The 19,353-nt window shown below is 37.3% G+C and overlaps 1 protein-coding gene across 1 annotated transcript in view; it reads left to right on the forward strand.

Moving 5' to 3' along the window:
- Nucleotides 1-3,840: 3,840 nt before the first annotated feature.
- LOC124264157 (huntingtin-interacting protein 1-like) overlaps nucleotides 3,841-19,353 on the forward strand; it is a 49,765-nt gene continuing 34,252 nt past the window's right edge. Inside the window, exon 1 of the mRNA XM_046698893.1 lies at nucleotides 3,841-4,024. Coding sequence (XP_046554849.1) covers nucleotides 3,938-4,024 — 87 coding nt within the window. The 5' untranslated portion in view covers nucleotides 3,841-3,937. The remainder of the gene's footprint in view (nucleotides 4,025-19,353) is intronic.

The raw sequence follows: 19,353 nt of genomic DNA on the forward strand, positions 1-19,353 counted from the left end.
TCACAAATTTGACATTAAACTTGCAACTGCACTTGAAAGTAGTTATCTTTTGAAACGAGGCTCGTATTATCATGTCATTTCAAGGGTCACGTGTTCCCAAAGATGACAGTTATAAGGGGTTACACTACGCTTAAAGAGACTTTTTGGTATGTCGTCTCAGGTGCCGATCGTTGTAGTGAAATATATCCTGTGAAGATCCTGGTTAAAATTTATATCCAGCAAGCAACGCTATAACGAGTTGCGGTTAACGTGGCCATGCTCGCCGACTTAGATCGTATCCCAGACGCGTTAATCGATGCTCATTGTGTCAATCATTGGAATGTCAGGTCCGGACTCAAATATTTGCTGACTATATACCGTCAGATTGCTGAACGCGGCGTTAAACAACAAATCATTGATATAGAACATGGCGATAGCTCAGTTTGATGTATCAAATGGGACGAACAACCAGGAAGTATAAATGTGATTAAAACCTACCGTATGGCCAGCACCAAAAAATATATTTCCGCAAAGTCATAAATACATTTACAAAATCCCAGAGCATATACATTAATGTTTTCCTTTTATAAGACAATATAACTCCACGATTAACGCATAGCCTCAAAGACCCGTGTTCGATTCTCCCACGTGGGTGCAATATGTGAAAACCATTACTCGCACTCAAAACCCAACTCACTCACTCTACATAGCATGACCAAACATGCCGATTGTAAGATTTCCATGGCATATCAATGACACGTAGTTTACATGCCATTAAATAAATTTCAGTCATTGCATGACCATAATAATTAGTTTGTATATATGTTTGATTCGTGTTAATTCATATGTTCAGGGATATTAGGAAAAACCTTTATGCATTATTATAAGTACGTTTAATTTGTTGCTTAAGTATTTGGATACATGAAAAATCTTATAGGAGAGAGTTATTTACCTGTTTGGAAAGCCGCGTCTTCATACAAGATTCAGATCAAGATCATTTCTTGATTTCACTTCGCTCGAATGTGTTTCTCCTTCATCTCAAATGAAGCCAAGAAATAGCAATTATTACACAAGCAAGTATATTATACGACGTATAAGAAACGAGTGTGAAATTTTGTCAGAGCGAAATCGAGGGCAATACATAATTTTTCACGAGTTTCGTATGAGTCATTTGACACACGTGCTCGAGTACAATTATTTCTTTATTGTCCATTTTATTCATGTACATTCGTGCAATAAAACACGGTAAGCAAGTGTGACGGCCCTCTTCACTGACGTCACGTTCAATTGTTTAATGACGTCACAGACGTCGAAATACAGAAGTAATGGTTGCTTGGCAACAGTGATATGTGAACATATGATATATATGACTCTGGTTATGTTTCACCATATGGGTAATAAATCTCTTCTCAAACCAGCAATCTCTTCCGTGACTGCCTCAGAGGTCACAAGGACGCCACTGTAAACATAGATGGGCGGCCATTTTCACTGGAGCACTGTTATCCAGCCACAAAGACATATTTTGGAGAACGTTGTACCACTATCTTCCTTTATCCCATATATACCGTTGTTCTCGTTTATCCTACGTTTATACCACGGGTCAATTTATCCTACGTTTATAGTTATGGTCACTTTATCCTACGATACCACTGGTCACTTTATGATACGTTTATAGCGCTGGTTACTTTACCTACGTGTACACCATTGGTCACTTGTAATATGTTTATAGCGCTGGTCACTTTATCCTACGTTTATACCATTGGTGGGGCGGTGGGGTAGCCTAGTGGTTAAAGCGTTGGCTCGTCACACCGAAGAGCCGGGTTCGAATCCCCACACGGGTACATTGTGTGAAGCCCATTTCTGGTGTCCCCCGTCGTGATGTTGCTAGAATATTGCTAAAAGCGGCGTAAAACCAAACTCAGTCAGTTATACCATTGGTCAGTTTATCCCACGTTTGCACCATTGGTGTAACTTTAACCGTGTACCTGTCACTGAGTTTGTTCACCGATGTTTATACCATTGGTCACTTTACCAAATATTTATATCACTGTATGTGATTACATCATGTTTTCCTATGTTGCCACACAAACTCCATTCTATTTCCCAACTTGTAGTAAGTTGATGAAGCGAATGTAAAATGTCTTCATACTCATAATGCATTGGGCGAAGCTGACACAATGTGTATCACTTATTTGTGTCGTCATTAAATGTTCAACAAAATGGTGTCTGAAAGATTTGTTTCAGTTCGAAATCATTCCTGTTGCGTGTTTTGACGTTCAGGATGGTCAAGTCATGTAAATCGCTGTGGAGAATTACGTCCCTTGGCTTCAGAGTTAGGCACATCGTGGGTTCGAAACCCAGATTCCTCACGATTTATGATCCTTGGTGGAGGGCACCCTCTCTCTCTCTCTCTCTCTCTCTCTCTCTCTCTCTCTCTCTCTCTCTCTCTCTCTCTCTCTCTCTCTCTCTCTCACACACACACACACACACATACACTCATATCTCATATATCTATATATATATTTCCGACACAAGCGGAGCATGCATACAGTGCTTAATTTCAGGCTTAGAACGGAGGCAATTTAGCTGGGTTGTGTAGACTTAGGCTGGACTCCTTTCTCAATGGTCTGGGAGACATACCGCACTTATACATGATGACTGAGACTTAAACTTTAGGGGTTGAGTGGTTATGCATTACACTGCTGTTGATGGCGTATTCTCAGTATTTATTAGCTTATGGATCATTGTTTGACTAGGAAAATTTTCATAGCTCAATAGTCTACATATCTGGATGCCATCGATCCAGTTGGAAAAAGGTAATAGTTCTGCATTTTGGGGTATAATCTTGTATGGGATGCATTATATATTCATACGCTATGCTGCATGTCTCATAGGCCTGATAGTCTAGCCTTTTCATGAATATTGCTATTGTCATACGTGCATTTTACAATTTTACGCTGTAACCAAATAATATTCTTCTTCCTTTTCACCAGAAAAGAACGGCCTCGAATTATCGGACGTTCGACACACCCGCAAAATACTGACAAAATACTGAATGCGCTGTGGCCAAACTTTTACTTCGAGATATAAGACATATGAAACTTCGACACAAGGATGTTTGTCTCTAATAAAAAAAATCAATTTCATGCGTTTCATTATTTAGTCATAACGAGACAGGATACGATTAATCCGTTCATGAAGCCTTCAATTTACAAAGGATTCCGCACTTATGAGTAATAGGATATGAAACCCTTAACTCGACATCACAACCGGTCTGTCTGTATCTTCGTAGTGTCACTGCGCATTGTCCGACGGAATCTCAGAGCTCCAGTTTCACTCAGCTGCTGTGAGTGAGTGAGTCTTGGTGTTTCGGAATCATGCCAGGAAACAAAACGGTGAGCTGTTATGACGCAAACAGTTATGTTATAATGAGACGACAAATAAGCGTGGTTCATTGTTGCCCTTGCATATTTCTTCCGTGTATGGAAATGAATCATTGTGGCTTCTGTATGTAGATTCACGTGTCGAACTGTTTCGGAACAACAGCTGTTTTGTATAATGCTATTTCAGGCATTTGTGTTAGAGCAATACAAACATTTTATTTACACTATATATCATGATGTAAAGATTAATGACAGTTACAGTGATTAGAAACAGCAATGCGTTGTTTTGAGAACCTTTTTTCAATATACTGTACTTTCATTATGTGCAAACAATCACCTAATTTGTTTAATCTACACATTACAGTTTACTACGTTTCAATGGAAGATCCGGTAAAAATCGTACGAAATGTTCCGAGACACACCCCCTTTGTTGTAAACATGGAGTTGTCGCCCCTAGTTCTATAGTTAGCCACGAGAGGTCGGTGTGAGTGTGTCAAAAATGGAGACTGAATCTTGTTGACTGGATGTCAATACAGTAAAGTTAGTTCGATAATTGTCCAAAATACTGCGTTAACATGTCGTCCTTGCATTTACCAAGGGTGGTTAGTCAAAGAGGGAAGAGTTCTTTGGAAGTTGAACGTGAAAACTTTGAAAAAAGACAGGTGAGTTGCACATTTTGTTTTGACAAGTGCCAGACTAGGCTCAGCTATGCATGTGGAACGATGAGTGGATTTCGGTGGTAGTAAGTTGAAGAACCCTGTGCCCAAGAGGGAAATATTGTGTTAAGGTTGACCACAATGAATGTAAAGCCTACATCTACATGTATGCAACCTAGGTGACCACCAGGACGCAACCGGCAAAACATCATTGAACCGGAAAATTGCGCAAGAATTCTATGTGAGTTTATTATGCAATGGGTTTCTTGTTAGAATTCATTCCTGACATTTGATGAAATTTGAAAATGGAGTTGCATATTGAATATATATCGATGGTTATGGTCAGGCGACCCTTGCAATTTCATAAAAAAAGTGTGGTGCAAAGTATGGTATACCAAAGTTCAGTATTATATATTTGGGATCATGATCAGTATTATATATTTGAGATCATGATTTATGTGTATGTACATCAAAGCACAACAAAGCGCAGCTACACAAGGTAGTGTAATGTCTGTGCAATTTCAAACAAAAACAGTATTATGTCGTTCGTATTGCCATGGTTGAGCTTTAGCTCCTGAACTAGATCAGCTGATATTATGATAACTGACACATGGGTGTCCAAATGTACCTTTCACATATACAGGTGAAGCCGGTTGCTAAAGTTGTCACTTGGAATCTCGTTACACTATTATCATGTTAAGCATATGACATGTACAAACAGTTTATGGGACGTCGGGGAAGCATAGTGGATAAAGTATTTGCTGTTGGTACAATTTGTGGTTCCCATATCTGGTGTTCCTCTCCTCTCTCTCTCCGAGTGTTGTTGGAGTATTGCTGAAAGAGGTATTAAATCATACTCACTCAGAACATTACATTATCACAACCGGTGTTAAGGAAATGTTTTAGCATATTCCTGAGATAATAGTGTTATGGAAGTTTGACTTCCGCCCATATCCCACCTATATTTTAGTGATGAGGAAAAGATATGCATGTATATATCTAATATGATTTCAATGGAAGTAGGTTGTGTCCTATGTTCAGATTAAACTGCCAGCATAAGCATACACTGTTAGGGTTAGGTTTAGAAGGGGAATACGGGATGGAAGTCTTTCTGCTAAAGATATGCAATGTGTGAAATTTACGCTGGTCCTGTGGTCCCTGGCTAGTAAAATTTCATCAGGACCATTAAATGATAAGTTTGCAGTGGTTCTCCTGGCCAGTGAATTTTGTATTGATAGTTAAGTAAATCTATGGATGTTATTTTGAACCAGTGAAGTACAGACAGGACCACTTAGGCACTACCGGTAATCGTTGTCCACTCACTGGTCTTGTGGGAACAATTGAAATTTGAAAGATTTCTTTCCCTGGATGTGTATTACTGTTACTAACAGCTGTTTTATTATCATTATTTTATTGTCATTATCATTTTAGCTAATACACCTTCTGGGTTCATTTCTATTCCTGCATATTCAACTTTGACTTTTTACTGTATTACGAGTATCACAGCTTTCTGATGCTGTTACTAGATATTTAGGAGAAAACACTTGCTTTCCTTCCATTAGGACCAGGCCATCTTCTGTATAGTGTTAGTAGTGGGGTTTGGTAGATAGCCCCAGTTGTTGGTTGAAGAACGAATGTGTGTTTGAACATGTTGACAGGAGTCTGTCTGTACACATGGTACATTGGAGTAAAATATTTATTTCAGGAAGTAGCAAATATATTGTGAGCCAATCAAATATGTATGTGATGTTGTCTGTTAATTCCATTTCTGGGGAAAAGATGATGGTTGCTTTCTTTGAATATATCATAGTAAGTTTTGTTATATGAGACTGTCTTTTAGTTTAGGGGTTCACAGAAATATCAGCATTGGGGTTTATTCTTTTAGTAGTCAGCAAAGATTTGTACATTTTGCTAGCTGTGATTGTAAGCCATGTTTACAGATTTGTGTACCAAAATACTTCATCTGTCTCCATACATCTAATACACGCTATAACCATACAGTATGTGTTACCTTCTAATAATCTTTTTTTTAATTATTATTTAAACATTATTATTTTCTAATTAATCATGTTATAATTAAATGTATTTATATTTTGGTCAATATGTATGAAATGTCAACCTGAGCTATATTTTATAAGGTTTACTTAGATTTTATGAAACAAGATTCTCTGTAGTTACTATAGTGATGATAATATAATAATAAGAACAAAATTAATAACATGAGTAAAACTTAATCTGAAAAATATACAAATGGTGTAGACTAACAGTAGCACATAGTCTCTGAAATGAAAAAACATTTCTGGGTACATTGTATATTTGTTGAAGGGTCCATTTGACAGACTACAAATGGTGATACCTAAAACAAAAATATTATTGATAATTTGGTAACATAAAAGTGTACACCCCAACATTTTCAATTTGTCATAACATAGAAATAGAAATTGTTTTAGTATGGCATCATGATTTGTGACGGTTAAATCCAGGAATGTTGCGATTGCTCATGTAATGTAAACAACACGCTTGTCTTATCATGAACTCCGCTCACGAAGTGTGACTGTGATCAAACTTTTGTATGGTTTATGACTAGGGATGTCACGATACATAAGTTTCATGAATCGATACGTATCACGATACCCATGTCACATTTTGATATCAGTGTTTCCGGTGAGTTTCGAATTTACCAGTCCATGGGACTGGTAAGCCTCAAATATACCAGTCCCTTATTATTTTCACCAGTCCACTTCTTTTCCATGTTAAATAAAGATAACAACAAGAATGTGTGTGTGTGTTTGTGTTTCATTTTTAACTCTTTCAACACCAGTCAACCAGAGGCATTTACTGCCGTGACACCGAGTTCCCAGAGACCCTGAGGTCATAGATGAAGCCTATGTTTATGAAGGAAATTATAAGCTTGTAAAACGTTATTGCTACTACATCCCATACACCATTTAAAAGATCTAATCCTACTGTTGATAAATATGAAGTTTATTTTTATAATATTATTCAAATAATACAACTACAACTTAAATAAATGTATTTTGAATGAAAATGCAAGCTTACATTTATAACGCCCAGATAAAACCACTTAAAAAAGCAAAAACTATGGCGATTTTTCCATTTGTGACATGCGATAACATGTCCGTGCCTTTTCTTTATATTTTCATTTTTACGCCATCAGAAAATGATTATAAAAAGATTTCTTAAATAATATGTATGGTCGCTTCTATTTCCCCGATATCTGTGGCTTTCCCGCCGGTAACATGACATAACAACGAAAATACCTCCGCTAAGCTTCGTGATGCATAACATGACGGAATCGCTTGATGTCGGGCATCGCTCGAAAAGCTCTCATGGCTCTGAACATCAACAATATCACTGTACCCTTGCCAAGAGTATTTTCACAGTTGTAAGAAGCTTTATTTTATTGGATAAAGATTGGTTTCTAATGACGCTTTTCGCCACAGTCTGCTATAAGATATTAGGTGGTTGGTCAAAATCGGACAAGTGACCTAAGGCAGCCAATCATATTACAGTAATGGATACCGTCCTCGTAAAACTTAAAACCTTCAGATTTAGACAAAAGTTTTGGGTAAAAATAATGCTATTCTGAACATATTACAGCAGAAATCGCTACCTGTAACGTAAATTATGGAACTATTGACGATCGTGCTAGGTTATGACCTGTGACAAAAATGCTTCATGTATATATTTTCAAGATTAAACATCGTGTCCGGCGTGAAGATTGAGCGAGAGCCGAGATGTCACTCGTCAGTGACTTGGACTTACATTACATGATCGCACAAAAGATGGAAATAGTAATTTTTATATGTACGCTTGACAACTTTATGAATGTTGTTGTTGATTTTATTCATTAGTTTATTCAATTTATTTAATGAATTCCTAAACATCGCTACTTTGCTCTTTGACAATGTTATTGTAGACGCGTCGGCTAGCATGTGTCCGAGAATCGTTGTTTTCAAGAACATTGCGAAAAAATAGTTTATAATTTTAATTCTGATGATAATATATGATAAATTGAAATTTAATAAGTGTTTTCAGACATTGTGAAATGTGATAGATTTGATATATGAATCAAAAGTCAGGTAGGTTCCTAAAATTATGTCTCATTTTGGCGTTGTGGCGTTGGGTTCGAATATGGTGGTTGAATAGTTAAGGTTATGTCCATTCCCATCGTGAAAAGTTGTCTTACTATTGGCCCCGATAGAGTATTGAAATCTGATGCATTATAACCTCGCCAAAAATGCCTCTCATCTGGATCGAGGGCTGTTGAGGCGTCCAGCCAATGACAATAATAAGCTTGGGACTGTTACTAAAATAGACACGGAATTTACTGCGTATATGGCATATGGTGCAGATCGAATTTACATGGAAGTTTCGGCTTTATCTAACAGTTGCTGGTAATTTGTATTGCCAATTTGGAGGAAATGATTTAACCGGGTGTATTTATTGCCGGTCCCCAGGACTTGTTTGCCATAAATATGCCGGTCCTTTGATTTTTTTACCGGTAAAATACCGGCATATGCCGGTAAACGGAAACACTGTGATATGTATCACTATACCTATTTTCGTGGCATTATTGCATAAATTTAGTTACATTTTGAACATTAATATTTCATATTTTATTATTCAATAATTGTCCATGAAAAGATCAACATTTTTTATTCTCAGAGATTAAATAGTTTTAATTTCATATCTTTGCACATGAAAAATAATAATTTATAACTCTCATAACGTCAAAAAACTTACAGTTGCAAAATGTAAATGATACATAAACATATTTAAACTGATACTTTCAAAACTAAATATCGATACAGTTTTGAATGTATTGATAATTGTATCGTCTTAGAAATAGTATCAATGTATCATGGCATCCCTATTTATGATACACGAACATGATGGAAGTGCATGTTTATATACAAACATTTAATTGGCCTGCAAGCAACCGATATTGAAAATACCTGTTTCCAAATGACTGTCAACTGAACTTTTAATGAACTCACTTATAACAAACTGACTGATAAACTGAACTGGATTTTTGCCTCACTCACTTGCATATTTTAGTCAAAGTGCATGTAATGAACTCTGGTTATAGTGAGCTAAAGTTAGTGGTCTGTTTGAGGTCGTTGTAACTGTAGTTTAGTGTACTTGTTAGTCAATGGGCCATATTCCACGATGTCAACATGAGAACTTGAACTGCTATTTCGCCTTTGTATGCATTGTTTATCTCCACCTGGAGCCCTGGGTTAACACTTATCGCTTGTAACAGCCAACTACATGTTAACTGGATTCAGCTGTCAGATGCAGTGTTGTAGCTGAACCCCATTAAAATGATTGATGCTCATGCTTTCACACGTAGGTCTGTTTGAGCCATATCGAAATATTTATACTTCATGTTGCTGACGGGGCAGTGGGGTAGCCTAGTGGTTAAAGCGTTCACGCTTGTCTTGCTGAAGACCCAGGTTCGATTCCCCACATGGGTACAATGTGTGAAGCCCATTTCTGGTGTCCCCTGCTGTGATATTGCTGGAATATTGCTCAAAGCGGCGTAAAATCCAACTCACTCACTCATGTTGCTGACATTGCACTAAAGAACATTCAGTCACTCCGTGTTAAGTGAGTGAGTGAGTTTAGTTTTATGCCGCACTCAGCAATGTTGTAGCTATAATAATACTTCCCTAGACTCACTAGTGTAAATAGCCACTTACTTCAAGCAAATGTTTTAAACTAAATTTTGTCAAATATTCCATACTGTTTAAAGGTGTTGTTTCCACATGAACTGATGTATTGTAAAACAAATTCGTAACTTTGAAAAGATTATTGTCATGAGTTCAATAAATGATAAAAATCAGTGAAAATTGGTGAATTCTTAACAAAAACTTACACCAAAACGCAGCTGTTTACATTCGATATTTGCACATGCTTTTCAGCAGTTTGATGTGTGATCCTCGTGCAATTCATCTGCATAAGATTTGCAGTTGGTTCCCCCAAGTTAGTGGAGACATCAATCTTCGATGTAACCATAGTAACATATAGTGAGTGTTTTTAAGTAAGTCTTAACTTTTGATGGGAAGTATATGACATCGGCCTCTAAATAATCGAGACCAGAAATCTAGTGATCAACTGCATGAACATCAATCTACGCAATTGGGATACGATGACATGTGTCAACCAAGTCAGCGAGTCTGACTACCCGATCCCATTAGTCACCTTTTACAACAAGCATGGGTTATTGAAGATCAATTCTAACCCGGATCCTCGTGGGTCCAATGTTAACTGATCTGTACATAAATAATAACAATATAATTAATGCCACCTATAATTATCACTAAGTCTTTGTAAAAGAGAGATACAGAAATATTTACACTTTTAATATCACATTTATTAACTGGGACAAGGGACCGGTGAATATGTTGACCATTCTCTAGAAGCTTATAGTATTGCTTTAGTTATGAATGGATATACTGGGACAAATTCGGTCCGCCTTGATAAAAGAGATATTTTGGACTCCACGATTGTTATCACACTTTTGAAGAGAAGTTCATGGATTTCACCATTACAAGTAGGCCATAACTTTCTGTTGTGGTATATATCATTAATATGTTATGGATCTCAACACTTTGTAAGATTTGTCAATCATGCCAATTTAACCTGCTTAAAGAGCCTATTATGCTCCCTTCAAAGAGATTATCATGCGTCACTGAACACTACTTTCCTTTGTGTCTTCCTAGTTAAAGGTCCCATGCATGTGCAAATGTGGTTTGTGGTTAGTGCTGACTGGAGTCTCCTGCTGATTTAGCACTGGAGTCGTAAATATATGTGGTAATGGAGTCCTGTGTTTATTGTGGGTAGGAAAATCATCAGTCTTTATAACAAGCAAACATGAAACACATTAGCTATACCTTATATGCTTTAGGGGCGGTGGGGTAGCTTAGTGGTTAAAGCGTTTGTTCATCACGCCAAAGACCTGGGTTCGATTCCCCACATGGGTACAATTTGTGAAGCCCATTTCTGGTGTCATATTGCTGGAATATTGCAAAAAGAGGAGTAAAACTAAAATCACTCATTATATTTCCCATATTTACATACTGCAGTTATGTTAATTAACCTCTCCTGGAAAATAGATTAGGTCATCTTAAAGTTAACACCGAGTACGATGTGTGAAGCTCACATCTGGTGTCCCCCGTTGGGATTTTGCTGGATTATTGGTAAAAGCAGCGTAAACCCTTATTTTCATGGCTTTCGTTCATTCAGTAGATAATGTATATCACTTCTAAATGCTGTTGAAAGATTTTAATTCTACATCCATCTCTTCAGTCGGCTGGTACGTTTTACTTTACAAGTGGAAATGAAATCATCCATTGTACTCTATCCTGCTCATGTACAATTGAAAACAGATCTGAGTCACTCTATATGGCCACTGTATGCAGGTTTTTTTTTGCTGCTTGTAGGTATTACAGTACAGTTTGGATATAACAAACTGTTTTCTTGGTCCCGGACTCTTAATATATATTTTAGTCGAAATGAGGAGTGGTTGGCAGGAGTGGGGGGTGGATGAACAGGGAGGGGTGGGTAAGGAACAGGTGCTCCGGCGGTGTGCAGCTTTATCATATAGCACTGGGCCAGAAAGTTTGCAGAAGTCCATAACTTTAAATTGGAGCAAGCCAATCATACTTTTAGGGATCATTTCTATAGTATGCATCACTGTTTCTAAATCTACCCATTGTGACTGTAAAGTTTAGGTCAAGTAATAATTATGTAAGTAAAATGGACACACTGGAAGGTGAGCCAGCGCTGGAGCCTTAATCATCCTAATAGCATGATCTGTCATCTTCTATTGAGGGTAAGGTAGGAGCATGTTGAGTCTAGTGGTGGTTGATTGACAGGACCTGCCTTGCAGCATTGACTGTATATAATGATAGGGCTGCCAAAAGGGCTGAAGGCAGTGGATTAGATTGATATTACTAGTTTACACTTGAGCAGCGTTAAATGGTCTGTATACTTTAACTATGATATACGTTCAGTAATTAATGGGTAATGATGAAAAGTGATTTTTAACTGCCAATCTGGGCCCCATGCCTCAAAGCCATCCTTGTGCTACGACAGTCGTAAGTCTATGTCAAAGTATGGGAGTTTTTGGAACTTGACCCTGATTGATTGAAGTGAATGCTTATTAGATCTAGGTTTACTATTGCTATATTAAAACATTAGGTTCATGACGTAATTTAGGCTCCCTCAATGTTCAAGCTTATTTCAACATGTTGCTAGTTGCCTGCATGGTATTTATGCAGCCATTTTGGTATCATGGATAGATCTTAACCTGTTCGGGGCAAATGTCAGTAACACTTGACAAATATGAATTAAACATTTCCCAGTTCATGCTGTTATGGTTGTAACTAATCTTATAGAGTGATGATAGAGATGACCTTTATTTCCCCTACAACCATTATAACAAGACAATAAAATAGAGGAATAGACTTACTGCTTAGTTAAGATAATAGGGTTCAGTCTTGTATATTTGTTTGACATTAATGTTGTCACAGGTAATTGTCGTGATAAATTATAGAGACCATGTTACCTTGAAATCCTTTAGCTCCTCATGTTGTGCATGGCGAGAAGTGTAACATGGTCAGAATCATTAACCATATTAACAATGCCATGTTCTATATAACTTATAAGTGAGTATGGTTTTACACTGCTTTCCCCAATATTCCAGCAATATCATGGTAGGGGGCACCAGAAATGGGCATTACACTTTTAACCCATGAAGGGAATCAAACCTGAGTCTTTGGCATAGCGAGCAATGCTATAACCACTAGGCTGCCCAACCACCCCTCTCTAATTACCTTTAGAAAGTAGGTTGATGGTGACCTGTAGGAGATCATTTCAACAGACTTCAAAATACAAATTAATATCTGAACCAGATGTAAACTGAGACCATCCTTCAGATAGACATCTGTGCAGGATGTATCCTCGCTGTGACTCACTCATTCTTCATCACTTCCTGCTCCCTCGTCTCAAGGTCAAGGTGACCTGTGATAGCCAGATGACCTCTTGTTAGCCTCTGACTGTTCTGACACCTTGTCTGAAACTGTGACCCAAATGTTGTGTTGCCCTGTAAGAAATTACAAGAACATTCATCTGAAAGTACTTACCTCTGATCATTCTGATATATTTGTATGTAGCGATAAATAGTACGATCTCATGAGATGTTAGGGTGACTCTGATTTCCTGTTGACATGTGCCATGTGCCATGGGATGTTGATAGCCTTGTGGTTGAAGCATGTGCTTGTCAGACCTGGGCCTCCTTTCCAAAAGCACTACGGTTATTGTAAGTCTCTAAGGTAACCCCAGTGCAATGTTAAAGAATGATGGTTATGGTTAACCTTAGTAAAGATAACGCTTCGTGAAAGGAGAGCCTGGGTTATATTCTCAACGTGGTATTAAGTGTGGCTGAAGGGGTTCAAGGTTGTCGGCACAGGTACTACAGATATGTACAGAAACGTACCCGGCACCTTACACGGATGACGAGTCCATATTTCGCAACCCAAAACAGAAACCGTATGTAGTTGTTCCCGTTCAACTGATTGCAAATCTTATTGTGCTCCACGAAATATTCGTTACTGCGTACGGTCATTTCTTATAGAACGCAATCAAATGCGTCTAATTACAACCGTATGACAGTTCCAATCAAGAAAACAACACACTGTAGAATGGAATAGTCCAAGGGTACGTTTCTGTATTCTGATTTTGGCTAGGGTACTTTTCTGTATATAGAAACGTACCTGGGGTACACATCTGTAATACCTGTGCCGACATCGACCCCTTCAGCCTAAGTGTGACTTATCACTGGTGTTTCCTACTGCAATATTGCAGAAAGACATTAAACAACAGTCAGCCATCAAACATCTTTTGTTGCAAGTACATTTTGCATGTAAGTGAGCAAGTGCCTTAGGTCATTGTGTGTACTGTATAAACATGTCCATTGTTTGTTATCAATATGTGGGGATCAGTTGAAACAATTTGTCAAATTTAATTAGGACAAAAGTTATTGCAATTTCTTACAACATCGATAGTAAAGCTGTTCATTGCCCGTTTTACAGTCACTGAAATATTTTTGCTGAGTAAGCAGAATATGGTGTTATTGTGACAGCCCAGCCAAGGACATTGTGTCTAATAATAACTGGTAATATTTCCATGGGCCAGTGGTTATATATTGTACAGTTCTGTATCCTGCTGTGAAGTTCAGACAACTTGATATCAGTCTTTATGTCCAGTTGAAAGCTACACCATGCACACTGACCACATGCAATGTTGAGTACTTTGACCTCCTTTTAGCTCTGTATCTAAGTATGAATTGCAGGAACCTGTGTGTATAATGTATACAAAGGTAGCGAGTACCAATAATTCATGTTCTTGTGTATGGTCCACAACTTTAATGCTTGAAGTAATTCTATCATAAGGGAATGTTTTAACTGATTCACCAGTAGGCTTGGCGGAAATGTATGCACAGCTTTCTATGTATACAATTTATGGCATCATTTACGGGAATGTAAACACGTTGACCTTAATCTCTGAATATAAAACAATGTACAGCTGAACAGGAGATATAATTTAAATGGTAAATAATTAGAAATGTCTTGTGATGTTTTAATTCAAATTTTCACAAAGTTTGTTATATGTGTTCATTTATACCACAGTTTGTTAATGGAATACTATGAAGATTTTCTTCTATGCATAGTAATTGATGTCGTGATAAATTTAATATTTTTTTTCTGAAATACTGTAGAGTTGGGTGCATACTCTGCTAGGTGTGTGCTGCACTCAAGAAAATATGGAATGAGAAGTTATATGCTTGTCCAAATTGTACAGGTGTCTGAGTATATGGGTTTGTGCTGTAGAACACTGCAATCAGAAATATTCCACTGATATTTCAGGAGCAACCAAAGAAAGACCAACCCTTCAACCATGAAGTTATTTTAGTTAAAAATCCACATCTACAAAAAAATACATTTAGTAAAGTAAATTTATGATAATTTATTGATACACATGCTTAGAACCCATCCTCAATAATCTCCAGGGTATACGTTACGATAACTCTCCATTATACCCTGGATGCATCCATGGCTTGGGGCGATGATTTTATAACCTCCCTTGGCTGACTCCGCGTTCTCACAGTAGCCAATCAGCTAAACCGCCGTTACAACCGAGCTTGCCAGTGTCAACAAAGATAGCGGTCGTAGTAGCGATGGTTTGTTCGCAGTGCCACTCAGATTTTAGGGGGAAATAATAAAGACAAATTCACAGATCTGAAACTTTCAAATAATATATGAACTCCTCCTACTTCTTTCAGAGTACCTCTGCATCAATTGTGTTGCCAAGTTTAAACGGTTAGATAAATTTAAGAAGCGAAAGTGAGTTGTGATTGGTATGCTCAACTTTCCCAGCGTAGGCACCTAATTGGATAAAAAGCCAGCCAAGGGAGGTAATAAAATCATCGCCCCAAGCCGTGGATGCATCCATGGTATAGTGGAGAGTGATCGTAACGTATACCCTGGAGATTATCGAGGATGGCTTAGAACCCTAAGTCCCTAAGTCTTTTATTCATTGGGATTTCAAACAGACTCCGAGAATATTGCATGTAATTATTTACAGAGGAGAGAACCATCCAGTTTTTGTAATATGCAATGTACTATCTTGACATAAATATTATGAATCAGACAGCCATACATTCTGAATCTCTCAGAACTAATGTAAATCAGTTGCTCCCATTCTCAGTTTGTACACAGGGAGGATGCAGTATTTTGTGAAATCCTGCGTTATCACTTTCCTCATCTCAAGAGGAAACAGGAAACATTACTGGTTAAAACATGTTTTAGCCACACTCCGGGGACTGATGACATATGACATAATTAGCATAGAATCACTGCCACAGAGCAATTTGCATATCACATGACTGAACTTATCTCTTGTTTGTAAACAAACACGTGAATTCATAAATAAAAAAAGACTGGCCTAATGCAAACTTTTCGGTGCACTCTTCATATTGTTTTAGATTGTTATATAGATCTTCAGCAACTGTGACAGTGAGGTTTATGGCAATTCATATTTATACATCAAAGTGACTGCATCGCTTGCTCTCTGTTGGGCTACATGGTTTAGGATATTTTCTCAATGAATGTAAACCATTCTATCAAAGAAGTTTAAATGTTAAGACTTGTCAAAAATAAAAAAAGAAAATGCAGTATGTTTAAAGAAATATACAGTATGTTTAATCTTGCGGAACACCAACGGAAGTTAAAGTCAAAACTACTTACTGTAGTTATAGTAAAATATGTATATGATTGATGACCATAAAGATTTTCAATAACACAACTCTGTAACATAACGCATTTCTTCCTCGAAAGTGAGGTTGTGGTCGGCAACAATAATATTGTAAGTAGTATTATATTGACACCCACCTACCAGCTGCCAGGAGAGAGAATTGTCATGTTATACGCTATGTCATGCAAAATCCTATTGGCCATCAATAATAACATATTTTACTACCAGTAGAAAGTAGTTTTGATTTTGTAACTCCCGGTGAAAACAAACCAAATAGCATTTATCCACAGACTGGCGGATGTTCCACGACAGGGCCAGCCATTTTGAAAATCAAGTAAAGTCTGTTAGAATTGATGAGATTATAGTTTGTTTTTCATCAAGTTAGAAAATCAAAACTACTTTCTACTGTGAAGTTAAATATGTATTGGAATCATAACCAAAAGGGGTTTTGCATGACACAACTTATAACATAACGATTTCTTCCACGGAAGCGCAGGTGGGGGTCGAGGAGAGTCACAATACTGCGCGATAAATTTCTTGCTACATTCCCATGGTTAATGTCCACTCACCAGTATGTAGAGATACTAGTCAATGTGCATCTTTATATTTGGTCTTATAATCCTAATTAGTTTATTATCATACTTTTATGCATTTTGAAACTAAATAAAAGCTGACGATCTGCTGATACTTATAGTGAATTTATAACAGAACTGTAATATCTAGACATTTTATAGTTTGCCAATGTGAATCATAATTGCGCACACACACCCTAGTGTATGTTGTTTGTCTCATTACACTTCACGGCGAAAACAATGATTCTGTTGAATGCTACGACAAATGATTAAAAACAAATGCAAATATTAAAATTAAAACAGATTAAAGTTATAGGAACAATATCAGGCCATACCTTGTTTGAGGAATGTATCCATCAATCATCCACAAAACTGTTCCAAATGATGTGTCTCCTTTAACAGTTTAATATACTAAAAGTGATAAATCTTTTCAGGTATTGGTGTATAGTCTCATTGGTCACCCAAGATAGCACACCTGGCAACTAATTGCATAATGTCCGCCTTTCATTAAAAACAGTAATTTAGTTAGCCAATAATGGGCAATCAATCAATGTATTGCCGGTTAATCCTTTGAAAGAAGGACGTTGTTTACGCAGACACCGACACGGCAGAGTGTATTCAGTATAGATTAGTAAATCTACATACATAAACACTACCTTTTGACAATTCGCTGTGTAAGATAAAAGTAATTAATCAATCAGCGGTTATCGGTTAATCCTTTGATCGATGTTCATAATGTTGAATATTTACTCCAGACACAAGAAATGCCAAATGGGAACCTTTGTCGGGTAATCTAAGTGTGTTGCCACTAATTATACCTGTTATAAATTCATTAACTGACCATCAAGTGAATGATGACAAATAACATGTGTAGGTTTATACCACCTAACACTTTAATGGACTGTGCAAGATGGGACGAATCATCACATCTCTCTGGTATGTGGTAGAGGTAACTATTCTGACTGCATGGAACTCTGGGAAGGAGAGTTTATTCAAGCATAACAACAGGATATGCTGCCTGGCAGTCATGTTTTACTTGACAGATTTGGCTGTTGGAAAAACTGTTGACACATATGAACTTGAATCCTGGTATTGATGATCAATTGATCTGTTGTTCATTGATTAGTACCAGCTCCCTGAATGTAAACATTTACACAGTTTCTGACTAATTTCTTCAATACAGTACATTAAGAGGGCGTTGAGGCTGTCCGTTACTTACAGTGTTGGTGTGTCAACCCAAATACCCAGCCAGTAACTCAGCACATGTATAAATAATTATTATTCGCCCGTGGAAGATACTGCAGTGTAATATTTTTACGGGAATATTACGCTAGTGTAATACCACTAGACAACAATGTCAGTGTAAACCATAGACAACAACGCCATTACGCTTAGTGTAATACCACTAGACAACAACGTCATAATGGTTATACGCTAGTGTAATACCACTAGACAACAACGTCATAATGGTTATACGCTAGTGTAATACCACTAGACAACAACGTCATAATGGTTATTACACTAGTGTAATACCACTAGACAACAATGTCATAATGGTTATTACGCTAGTGTAATACCACTAGACAACAACGTCATAATGGTTATATGCTAGTGTAATACCACTAGACAACAACGTCATAATGGTTATTAAGCTAGTGTAATACCACTAGACAACAACGTCATAATGGTTATACGCTAGTGTAATACCACTAGACAACAACGTCATAATGGTTATTACGCTAGTGTAATACCACTAGACAACAACGTCATAATGGTTACAGTTATGACGTCACAATGCTAATGGCCCTGTCACAATGGTATTAGACCTTGCTTGACTCGCGGAAATGGATATGACAGTCATCACACTGTAGGCAGTTTCTACCAATTTATGTTTCTAGAGTAATAAACAGAATACTAAACTCGCTTCCATGAAATACCATTTTTATTATATTCATGAAAGATGTAGCATCAAACTCGCTTTTGCTCGTTTGATACCAAATCATTAACTCGTTTAATAAAATTGGTATTACACGGAAGGTTGTTTAGTATCCTCTTTATATCAGACAGGTGTACCCACCTGGTAGTGCATTCATCAGTATAATGGAATCATCAAGCAGACATCTTGCTTCTTTGAGGAGTAAGCCTTTCGGTGATGAAAGTAAATGAAGTTTACGTCTACAGTCCCAGCTGTTTTAACCATAGATTTAGCAAGTCAAGGAGTAAGTGTGGTCAGTTCATAGTCAAACCAAGATGATGTCTTTTAATGACTATTTACTTATTTTCAAATTATGTAATATAGATGTGTCATACAATGGTAGAATACAGAATACTCAGCAGGTTCAAACTGAACAAATCTGAGTATGGGCACCAATCCATGGAGCTTTGTGCCCCTTTGACACTTCTAAATTTATATGATACAGT

This window comes from Haliotis rubra, unplaced genomic scaffold (genome assembly GCF_003918875.1).
Source record: "Haliotis rubra isolate DU_JTF1 unplaced genomic scaffold, ASM391887v1 Scf910, whole genome shotgun sequence".
Taxonomy (NCBI): Eukaryota; Metazoa; Mollusca; class Gastropoda; order Lepetellida; family Haliotidae; genus Haliotis; species Haliotis rubra.